At 44.1% G+C, this 12,120-nt stretch overlaps 1 protein-coding gene across 2 annotated transcripts in view; it reads left to right on the top strand.

Annotated features, from left to right (window-relative positions):
- Window positions 1-12,120, top strand: part of NPR3 (natriuretic peptide receptor 3) — a 79,047-nt gene that overhangs the window by 53,655 nt on the left and 13,272 nt on the right. For both annotated transcript variants that reach the window (XM_015101329.3, XM_015101328.3), the window contains exon 4: window positions 5,865-6,000. In XM_015101329.3, coding sequence (XP_014956815.2) covers window positions 5,865-6,000 — 136 coding nt within the window. The remainder of the gene's footprint in view (window positions 1-5,864; window positions 6,001-12,120) is intronic.

Below are 12,120 nucleotides of genomic sequence, written 5' to 3'. Positions count from 1 at the left end.
GGTGGATGAACTTAGAGCCTATTATACAGAGTGAAGTAACTCAGAAAGAGAAAACAAATAGCATATTTTAACACATATATATGGACTCTAGAAAGATGGTACTGATGAACCTATTTGCAGGGCAGCCATGGAGATGCAGACATAAAGAACAGACTTATGGACATGAGATCAGGGGAGGGAAGGAGAAGGTGGGATGATGGAGAGAGTAGCATGGAAACATACACACTACCATATGTAGAATAGTTAGCCAGTGGGAATTTGCTGTTTGTTGCAGGGAACTCAAACCAAGGCTCTGTGACAACCTAGAGGTATGGGATGCTGTGGGAGGTGAGAGGGAGATTCAAGAGGGAGGGGACACAGGTATCAGTTCATTTCAGTTGCTCAGTCGTGTCCGACTCTTTGTGACCCCACGGACTGCAGCACGCCAGGCTTCCCATTCCATCACCAATTCCCAGAGCTTGTTCAAACTCATATCCGAGTCGGTGATGCCATCCAACCATCTCATCCTCTGTCGTCCCTTTCTCCTCCTGCCTTCAATCTTTCTCAGCATCAAGGTCTTTTCCAATTGGTTCATCGCATCAGGTGGCCAAAGTATTGGAGTTTCAGCTTCAGCATCAGTCCTTCCAATGAATATTCAGGACTGATTTCCTTTAGGATTGACTGGTTTGATCTCCTTGCAGTCCAAGGGACTCTCAAGAATTTTCTCCAACACCAGGATATAAGTATCCCTATGGCTAATTTATGTTGATGTATGGCAGAAAACAATACAATATTGTAGGGCAATTATCCTTCAGTTAAAAATAGTTTAAAAAGTACTAAAAAAAGTCTTTGTCCCTGACCGCCTCTTTGACTGAAGGAGAGGTTAAAGGTCACCTTTTTTCAAAAGACTTGAAAAATGCTGCCCAGCACCCTTCACTTTCCTCGTTTGCACTGGGAACCACTGATTTGTGGTGAGGAAGGTAGAGTCACCTGATGAATACTTGAGTTCATGTAGATTCCACTAGCCAAGCCCTGGGGCAGCCTCACCCTGTACTCAGCTTTGGTAGGTTTCTCCCAGTTGCCTCCATCTGAGCGCTTTGTAGGCTTTCTTGGATATCTAGACAACCCTGGGAGCCAGATACTGCCAGGCTATTCATTCTCACTTTACAGAACAGCTGAGGCAGGTAGTGTTCTCTGCTGACTTGTTTGGAACACAGCCACTGAGGAATTCACCTATGAATGTGTCTCCCCAAAAAGAAATGAGAAAAGACTCTGCCCACTGTTATAGATAGGAGCCATGTTATAAATGGCAACTCTTTATGCTCAGTTAAAATAGAACTCTGCCTCTTTCTTTTAAATTGAAGTATAGTTGATGTACAATGTTATATGAGTTACTGGTGTCAATATAATGGTTCATGATTTTGAAAACTTTCGTTCATTTGTAGTTATTACAAAATATTGGCTATATCCCCCGTGTTGTGCAATCTATCCTTGTAGCTGATTCCATATCTGATAGTTTGCACTGCTTAATCCTCTGTATTGCTTCTCCTTCCTTTCTTCTCCCCACTGGTAACCACTAGTTTGTTCTCTATACCTGTGAGTCCACTTTGAAAAGGAGCTAGATTTCTATTCTGCTTTCCCCATGATGGAGAATTAAAAAGAAACCACATTAGCAGACAGACATGGCTAACAGGTACCATCAGAGAGAAAAGTCAAAGGCAAAAATGGCGTTCTTTTACATGGAATAGCCCAACTCCAGAGGATAACATCAAGGGAACTGAGATGAAATGAAGGGAGAGCAGGCTTCCTTGTTCTGGCAAACTCCCCAGAATGAATGAAAGATGGTGAATGATGATCATCTTATTTGAACGATAAAAGCAAATCATTATTACCCTGGAGCTGGTCCCCTCTTGGGGGTTAACTTCACAGCTGCCTTGTGTGGAATCCATCTACGCACCCGTGGGGAGTGGTGGTGCTGTATGGTTCTCTTAACTCTATTTAGTGTCCAGCAGGGGAATGGCTACATTTACAAATTTAGTGATGGCTTCTTTCTTGCTGGAAAGTGAAAGTGAAAGTGTGTTAGTCGCACATTTGTGTCTGACTCTTTGCAACCCCACGTACTGTAGCATGCTAGACTCCTCTGTCCATGGGATTCTCCAGGCAAGAATACTGGAGTGGGTAGCTGTTTCCTTCTCCAGAGGATCTTCCAGACTCAGGGACTGAACCTGGGTCTCCCATGTTGCAGGCTGATTCTTTACTGTCTGAGTTACCAGGGAAGCCCTGGCTAGAAATGAGGCCTAATACAAGAACAAGTCAGTCAGAAGAGGGAATCCTATTTTCTTCTGTTCGTAATGACAGCATGCTCTGTCAGTCAGGATTTTGAGGTTTGGGTGTTGTTCTGACGAGAGGCAGGGGGCAGATCAGATAACCTTATAAAGCCTTTCAGCCTGGAAGTCCAGTGGAAAGTGTTCCAAAGGCAACTTAATACTCTGGATTTATTTTTCTCCCTTGCTTTTTACAAAAATTTGCACTTCCAATTTACAGTGTCTATAATGTGCTAACGGGCTTTCCTCCCATTAAAAAACACGTGTGGATGTGAGAATGCTTCTCCTTAAGAAAAGACGGTCTCTGGGGCTTTGCTTCTGGCTTGAGGTCCTATGAGGTAGGTGTGATGAAGCCTCCCCCGCAGTGGGTGGGGGTGTGAGTGAACCTCACTGGGGGCCAGCAGCTTTGCTGCTAATTTTGGCAGGAGAGGGAGACACTCAGCTACTTGGCGAGGAAAGAAGGTAAATTTTGTGATTCATTTGCAAATCGAGGTAAAATGAGTTTTCAGACATGTGTTCAGAGCCTGTCTATTCTCTTCTACCATTAAACCTGTGTGTGTGTGTGTGTGTGTGTGTGTGTGTGTGTGTGTGTGTGTGTGTGTATTAGTTGCTCAGTTGTGTCTGACTCTTTGTGACTCCATGGACTGTAGCTCGCCAGGCTCCTCTGTCCATGGAGTTCTCCCGGCAAGGATACTGGAGTGGGTTGCCACTCCCTTCTCCTGGGGATCTTCCTGACCCAGGGATTGAACCCAGATCTCTCACATGGCAGGCAGATTCTTTACTGTCTGAGCCACCACAGAAATCCTTAAACCTGTTAGGACGGAAGTAATGCAAGTTCATGCTTTTCAGTCAAATCATTGTTCTTCCCATTCTGGTGCTTTGGGTGGCCAGTGGCGGCATGGTGGCCTGGGATTAGGATTTTGAGAAGAAGAAGGAGAGGGAGGAATGGACAGGTGATGTCTAGCAGCTGAAACTTTACAGTCTGTGTTGGAGGCTGTCTTAGGCTCCCAGAACAAGGAATATAGATGGAAAGCTTCCAGAATACTAGAAGGTTGAGAGAAAGTGATGCTCTTTAGGTGCTCAAGGTAAGGAGTTGATTAGATCAGAGCTTTTTAAAAGCACCTTATATTCACCATATTCCACTATTCTGTGATTCTTCCTGCTATAGCTGGGTGATTTTTATATAATTATCAAAGAGAAGATAGATATTTTGAAAAAATATTTTTTATTGTAGCTTGAGGATTAAATCACGCAGCTCAAGTCCACTCATGAACTCATCAGCATACATACTTTCTCAGGCCATGATGACTTCATGGGCTAAGTGAAAATTTCATTCCTTTGGAAAATTGAATTAGCATAGCCAAATCAGCAGAAAATTATCTTTGATTAGTAGGTGTTATTTCTACACCATTCTGCTTTGCCTAAAAAAATAATGACTCTGAGACTTTAGCTTGGTGGCTAAGCAATAGAACCAGTGTCTGCCATTTTCTTTCACAGTCCCAAGAACTGTTGTAGGTGTTTTACACACTCTTGTTCATTTAATCCCCAGAAGAGCTCTAGGAGATAAGTTGATACTAAACTCTCATTTAATTGATAAGGAAATTGAAGATTAAAGAGATCAGGCAACCTGTCAAGGCTTGGATTAAACTTTGGATGTAGTGGCTAAGTGAGGGCTCTCCTGTAAACTCTACTCATCTGTCCTCCGAGTGTCCCAGGGGGTCAGTAAAACTGACCAGCTGCACTCATCATACTTGGGTGGAATTAAGGATGAGACATTGTGGAAGATCCCTGTTTGGGATGTAAAGCATGAACAGGGAGTCTTAGTTTCCATGTAAATGGGTCAGTAAGATATGCTGTAACAGTAAGTAAATCACTTATTTTCTGAACACTTCTATTAGGAATTAGAAGCCTAGCAAGATCCCTAGGTTTATAATTCTCTCTCTCCAAATGATAAGAACAAAAGGTGAGTGCTGACGTTTACAGATTTTATATCTGCTGAATCATTTAAAATGACAACAACCCCTTGAGATAGCTACGGCTATCTTCCTCATTTTCCAGATGGGAAAAACTGAGACCCAGAGCGGTGCAGAAACAGCCCGGAAGTGGCAGAGCTGGGTACGAACCCAGGCTGTTCAAGCGTTATTCTAGCCTGCCTCTCAGCAGCAGCACTCGGCTCTGGCAGTTCTGACATATTTGCTTCTGTGATGCATATAGGACTTAGTCCTTCAGAGTGGGATGAGGCTGAGAAGAAATGGACGAGCTATGTCTTCTGTGATGTTCGTGTATTTGAACCAGGTGGCTCTCCTCCTCTGGGTGTTTTTCCCTAGGGATGGGGCAGGAATGCCCCTCATAGGGCTTCCCCGCAGTTGTCTTTGGGATACCTAATTCACCCTGCTGCATGGAATTCCTTTCTTGACCCTGTCTTCTGAAATAAGAAGGCTGGAATTTGGGGGTAATTCTACAGAATTCTACAGAATCTGTGACTCTTAAGTGTTTCAAGATTGTATTTGCTCATTTCATCTTTAGTGAACATTAATGGGTTTAAATGTGGTATCAGAACTTGCCAAACGGTGCTTATAGAAGGAAACAGGCTCAGAAAGATTAAGTGACTTCTCCAATTTCACACAAAGTTTTACATTGCTGAGCACAAAGGCTATCTTACTTGAGTCAGAACTCAACCGAGATAAACCAACGGCCCGTTTCCGCTCTTGTCCTTGGAGCTTGGCAGGGACCGGAAGTAGGCAGGACTCAGATGCACTGGAACTAGTCAGAACACAAACTGGAGAGAGAAACTGAGATGCTGATGCTGATAGAAGAGAGGACAGAGAGGGGATAGCCAGGCCCACTCCTCTTTGCACACTTAGGCATCTGTGCTCCTCAACTAGGCAGGTGGTAAAAGTGAAAGTGAAAGTGAAGTCGCTCAGTCGTGTCTTTTCGACCCCATGGGGTGTAGCCTACCAGGCTCCTCCGTCCGTGGGATTCTCCAGGCAAGAGTACTGGAGTGGGTTGCCGTTTCCCTCTCCAGGAGATCTTCCCAACCCAGGGATCGAACCCGGGTCTCCCGCGTTGCGGGCAGACGCTTTACCATCTGAGCCACTGGGGAAGTATTGAATATGAATGAATGGGTCCCTACTCTCCTTTCAGTTCTGCTTCATGTTCAGAGCGTGGAAAGCACAGGGGCTGGTGAGGGTGGAGAAGACCTCAGTGGGGAGATGGCTTCAGGTAGAGAGCAGACGTGGGAGTAGAGGGCACATGTTCAGAGGTATTTGTGGGCAAAGACTTTTTGCACCTGGAATACTTAACCTGGCCCACAGGTACATTTTTCTTAACTTCGGTAATATCTTGTCTTTTCTCCAAATTCTCAAATAGGGAAAGGGTTTTCCTGACATAAGCTAGTGCCAGGAAAATTGTAGCCTTTTCTTTGTTAGTTGCTCTTTTGCACACTTCTGCCATTGCCACGGGCTTCGAGCCTAACCTGTTAACCATTTGGATTCTCTCACATTATTCCTGAACGTGAGTCATGTGGTGTCTGGGCTCACCCACCTGGACTTTCCTTTCCAGGTGAACATGTTTGTTGAAGGATTCCACGATGCCATCCTCCTCTACGTCCTGGCTTTACGTGAAGTACTCAGAGCTGGTTACAGTAAGAAGGATGGAGGGAAAATTATCCAGCAGACTTGGAACCGAACATTTGAAGGTGAGGATTCAGTCTACAAGGTCTACAACTTGTTCTGCTGCCAATCAAGTTGCTTTTTTCCTGGTTCTGTTTTTCTCTCTTGTAACTATGGGACCTTGCTAGTATCTTAGTTTTCCCAGCTATAAAAGGATAATAAGTCATGATCAACCTACTTCACAGGCTTCTGAAAATTAAATGAGATAAAGCTTATGAAAGTGCTTTGAAATAGGAAGAAACTTCTTGGCCTTTTGGCTGAGATCGCAGACGGTAAAGCGTCTGTCTATGATATGGATGACTCGGGTTCAATCCCTGGGTTGGGAAGATTCCCTGGAGAAGGAAATGGCAATCCACTCCAGTACTATTGCCTGGAAAATCCCATGGACAGAGGAGCCTGGTAGGCTACAGTCCATGGGGTCGCAAAAAGTCGGACACGACTGAGCGACTTCACATTCATGTTCACGTTGTCTCCTGATGGCAGCAATTCTGTGCTAAGTCACTTCAGTCATGTCCGACTCTTTGCAGCCCCTGGACTATAGCCCATCTGGCTCCTCTGTCCGTGGGATTTTTCCAGGCAAGACTACTGAAGTGGGTTGCCATGCCCTTCAGGAGATCTTCCTGACCCAGGGATCAAATCCCAGTCTCTCGTGTCTCCTGCTTTGGGGGGTGCGTTCTCTACCTCTTTACCACTAGTGTCACCTGGGAAGCCCCTAGGCTTCTTTATTTTATTTTATTTTATTTTCCTAGACATCTTTAAACTTGTCATATGCCTCAGTCACAGCAATCAGTTTGTGAAGAGTTCTGTGATCAGTTTTAGAAGAAATTATCCCAGATACACTTTCCTCCATTCAGAATATCTGGAGGTTTGAGATGATGAGCAGGTCCAGTTGAGCTCTCTGCTTTTAATTTTTGAAATGGTGAATACTGGTTGTTGCTTTCTTAGGAACAGAGGAAGCATAAGAACAACAACAAAAGAAATGGCATGTCATCTCCTCACTCAAGCAATTTTGTTGACATTTCAAAATTGTACCAGAATGAGACTATTCTTGGCTGGAAAGTTACACACTACAAAAATGTGCAAAATGAAAAGTGAAAGTTTTCCTTTCCACCCTAGTCCCCTCTCCCCAATGTAATGGCTATTAAAAATTTCCTATGATTCAGCCTAAAAATATTCTGTGCCGTCTGCCAGCACATATGCATTTGTATATCTTATCTAAGAAATTTACACAAAAGGGTCGTACTAGGAATGCCATTCTTCATCTTAGCTTTTTCACTTGTATGTCAAGCAGAAGAATTTTCCATATGAGCGCTTATAAATTCAGCACATTTTAAAATGATGGTTCCACATTTTTCCACTGTTTGGCTGTACAAGGATTTCTTTACCCAGTCTCCTATTGATGGATACTTCAATTGTCTAGTTTTTGCTATTATGCAAAATATTATCATGAGGTTACACGTCTTGATGAATTTCTGTGAGTACATCCAACAGGGAACATTCTTAGTCATGGCATATCTGGGTCCAAAATTATATTGGTGCCTTTTAAAGTGCATTGTTGTTCTGTCACTAAGTTGTGTCCAACTCTTTGTGACCCCATGGACTGCAGCATGCCAGGGTTCCCTGTCCCTCACCATCACCCAGAGTTTGCCCAAGTTCATGTCCATTGAATTGGTGATGCCATCCAACCATCTCATCCTCTGTTGTCCCCTTCTCCTCCTGGAGGAGGGAATGCCAAACCACTAAAGTATATTTGCTGTGAGAACCCCATGAACTGTATAAAAAAGCAAAGTACATTAGATATTGCCAAAGAGCTTCCAGAAAGGTCTACTATCCATATTCTTGCTGATGGTGTATAAAATACTAGTATCCTCTCACGTCAGTTCAGTTCAGTTCAGTTCAGTCGCTCAGTTGTGTCTGACTCTTTGTGACCCCATGAACTGCAGCACGCCAGGCCTCCCTGTCCATCACCAACTCCCGGAGTTCACTCAAACTCATGTCCATTGAGTGGGTGATGCCATCCAACCATCTCATCCTCTGTCGTCCCCTTCTCCTCCTGCCTTCAATCTTCCCCAGCATCAGGGTCTTTTCAAATGAGTCAGCTCTTCGCATCAGGTGGCCAAAATATTGGAGTTTCAGCTTCAACATCAGTCCTTCCAATGAACACCCAGGTCTGATTTCCTTTAGGATGGACTGGTTGGATCTCCTTGCAGTCCAAGGGACTCTCAAAAGTCTTCTCCAACACCACAGTTGAAAAGCATCAATTCTTCGGTGCTCAGCTTTCTTTATAGTCCAACTCTCACATCCATACATGACTACTGGAGAAACCATAGCCTTGACTAGATGGACCTTTGTTGACAAAGTGATGTCTCTGCTTTTTAGTGTGCTGTCTAGGTTGGTCATAACTTTCCTTCCAAGGAATAAACGTCTTTTAATTTCATGGCTGCAATCACCATCTACAGTGATTTGGGAGCCCCCCCCCCCAAATAAAGTCAACCACTGTTTCCACTGTTTCCCCATCTATTTGCCATGAAGTGATGGGACCAGATGCCATGATCTTAGTTTTCTGAATGTTGAGCTTTAAACCAACTTTTTCACTCTCCTCTTTCACTTTCATCAAGAGGCTCTTTAGTTCTTCTTCACTTTCTGCCATAAGGGTGGTGTCCTCTGCATATCTGAGGTTATTGATATTTCTCCCGGCAATCTTGATTCCAGCTTGTGCTTCCTCCAGCCCAGCATTTCTCATGATGTACTCAGCATATAAATTAAATAAGCAGGGTGACAATATACAGCTTTGAAATACTCCTTTTCCTATTTGGAACCAGTCTGTTGTTCCATGTCCAGTTCTAACTGTTGCTTCCTGACCTGCCATCTGTCAGAAATGAGCATGAGACTCAATATTAGAACACCCAGTTGCTGGAGCCCTGGGGACATCAGCTTCATATTCACTCACTCATTCATTCATTCATCAAGTATTCTTGAGCACTTCCTATGTGCCAGGCACTGGGTTAAGGGGCTGATAACTCAGCAGTAAATTAAAGATGTTCCTTGCAGTCAGCTGAGCTTCTGTGGAATAAATACACCACGTCAGGGGCTGGAAAGTGAATCAGGTTAAGGGAGATAGAAAGTTATGGGAGGGGGTATAGTAGGGCTACTAATTTAAATAGAGTTCAGCTAAGGTCTCTCTGACAAGTGGCAGTTGGGTGCAGACCTCAGGGAACTGAGATATATGATGCAGCTATTTAGGAGAGAATAGTCCAGAGGCAGCAGCAGACACAGAGACCCTGAGTGTAGCTGGGGGACAGTGGTGAATACCCTGGAAGAGCCTGTGGGCCTGTGTGGCTAAAGCAGTATGGGAGTTGCAGTGTGAAGTGAGCCAGACAGTGTCAAGTAGGACCAGACCCTGTGGGCCTGAAAGCTGCATTGAGGACCTTGAATGAGATGGAAGCCGCCAGAGGGTGTCAAGGGAAACAGGATCTGTCTTGAGTCTTTAAAAGGGAGCCCTCTGGGATCTGTGTGGAAAATAAACTGTAGGGTGTGTACAGATGTGAGAGTTGGACCATAAAGAAGGCTGAGCACTGAAGAACTGATGCTTTCAAATTGTGGTGCTGGAGAAGACTCTTGAAAGTACCAGCATGGAGATCAAACCAGTCAATCCTAAAGGAAATCAACTCTGAATATTCATTGGAAGGACTGATGCTGAGGCTTCAATACTTTGGCCACCTGATGTGAAGAGCCAACTCATTGGAAAAGATCCTGATGCTGGGAAAGATTGATGGCAAGAGGAGAGGGGGGTGACAGAGGATGAGATGGCTGGATGGCATCACTGACTCAGTGGACATGAGTTTGAGCAAACTCAGGGAGATAGTGAAGGACAGGGAAGCCTGGTGTGCTGCAGTTCATGGGGTCACAAAGAGTAGGACACGACTTAGCAACTGAACAATAACAATGCCGATGGATATCATCTGAGGACCACTGACATACAGGTCACTAACCAGGTCAGAAAACCAGCATCCTAGCGACTGACTGTCACCTCAGTCCTTTCATTTTCTCCTTGGTCACCTGTACCAAGAGGGGTTGGATCAGCTGATGACTGACAAAGGCCCTTTGAGTTCTGCATCATGCCAACAATTTGAGCCGTTGAATGTGCTGGGGCTGTGCCTATCTGCCTTACCAAGATTAGGTTCATACTGTGTTGATCACTTAGGACTCTCCTCTACTCCTCTGCCTCACCTTGTCCTTGGTCATTAGAAAGGGTAAGATGGGATAGAGGGGTCAGGTTCCAGCGAGAATTGTCTGGGCAGTAGCTATGGTGACAGTTGGTGGATTTCATTTCTCCTCACTAGTTTTAGTAGATGCCACATCTTATTGTAACCCAGAGTGGCATCTGCTTTAACTTTGAACAGATTGTAGAATGTGAACAAATCAAATAACCCTTCAGGGTTGTCTTGCTTGACCTCTGACAGCTTTAGCTGAGGAGCTGAAGTCAAATGGGATCAGTCAGGGGTCATATTAGGACAGAATCAAATTTCCCAGAAGTTGTGTCCCATGCCCTGAGAGCTGGCATGTGTGGATACAACCTTGGTAGGCCACATCCCGTTCCTAGCTCTTCCTCTCTGCATGGTGTGGTCATTTGCTCTTGGTCTTCCAAGGGAGGTTGTTAAGGGAAGGGCAGGTGCCCATGATGGCTGGAACTCAGTTTTGCATAAAGGGCATGGACTAAATTTTCCTGTGGGCCAATCTGAGGCTTCCATTCTAGAGCTTGGTCTACACAGGCAATACTAAATGAGTCCCAGAATAATCAACTGTATAGTTCAGTCCAAACTTAGAATCTCATCTGTCCAATGTAAAGATAACTGCCGCCAAGCTAAGTGTTGACCTTGAATTGTTTGGGGAGCTCGTTCTATTTGCTAAACAATGATCAACCTGAGGGTAAACCCCCAAAGAACTATAAAAAAATCCCTAACTGTTCTAAAATTAAGAACAATTAAAATTTTAATAGTCACTGTAAGTGACCACTAAGTTGTCAAGGGAAAAATACTCTGGATGTTATTTGACAAATTTGGATTTTATTACCATGAAACTTATGACTGACTCTCAAGACTTTCAATAAATGGCCTGGGAAGAAGCTGAATTTCCTCACTGTGGGAGAGGTCAGGGTGACAAGGTAAATAGGACTGTGGCTCAAACCCTGAGCTCCACTGCAGGCCAATAGAAGGAGGGTAGAAAGTCTAATTACTTATGTACAGGAAAATTCTGCTGTCAGCCTGACACTCTCACCTTATGTATAATACTCTCAGGTGAAATCTCACTTGCTAATTGGCCACCCTGAGGGTTCACACCCCATTTCTTGGCAGAACTGTAATAGCTTAAAGTGTAATGAGGTCTTGGATTACTAGGACCACCTTGTCTTACAAAATACTCTGCAAAACACTTAGCAGAACACACCATCATAAACACCTCCAAACAGAACGGCATATGGTTTTAGACAGCCAGTATGTTTGGAGATACATCTGTATCTATTTTTCAGTGACATTTATTACTTAAAAGTTGTATAGACTGTCAAGGATAAGCTAGCTTGAGATACGTGTATCCTCTGTAAGCAGTCTCTATTAAGAAGACAAAAAAAAAAAAAATTAGGATGAATAGTAGCTCCATTCTGTTTCCGGCAAAGTAGACCAAAGTCTGGAAAAATCAGAGGGCCTTCAAACCACAACCCAGAGGAGAGCAAACCCAAATACTTGCTCTCTCCAAACCACACTAGAGGATGGAACTTTCCCTTGGGACTCCTTTTCCCAGACATTCATTTTATTTCCGGTGAGAACCAAATCAATAGAGACCCCAATTAAGAACTATACTGAACTCTGGCACAGTTTAAAATGAAAGAAAACAAATACTTAGGATGTGGCTGACACATATATTCTCTTACTTAGTTAAGGAAAATGACAATATAGACATATTGAATATCAGCTGATCATATATACATGTTCGCTTTTATTGATTAGCTTCTGTAAGCCACCATTGCTAGCCTAAGCAAGCCTAACCCTTTGTGTGGCACTCTGGGCCCTCCACGCTCTGGTCTCCCTGCTCCAAGTTTAGAGCTCACTGTTCCCTTCCATACACATGGGCCACCTCCCCTCAAACCCCTC

This window comes from Ovis aries, chromosome 16 (genome assembly GCF_016772045.2).
Source record: "Ovis aries strain OAR_USU_Benz2616 breed Rambouillet chromosome 16, ARS-UI_Ramb_v3.0, whole genome shotgun sequence".
NCBI lineage: Eukaryota > Metazoa > Chordata > Mammalia > Artiodactyla > Bovidae > Ovis > Ovis aries.
The sequence above is the reverse complement of the archived record's forward strand: the minus strand, read 5'-3'. Positions and strand labels throughout refer to the sequence as shown.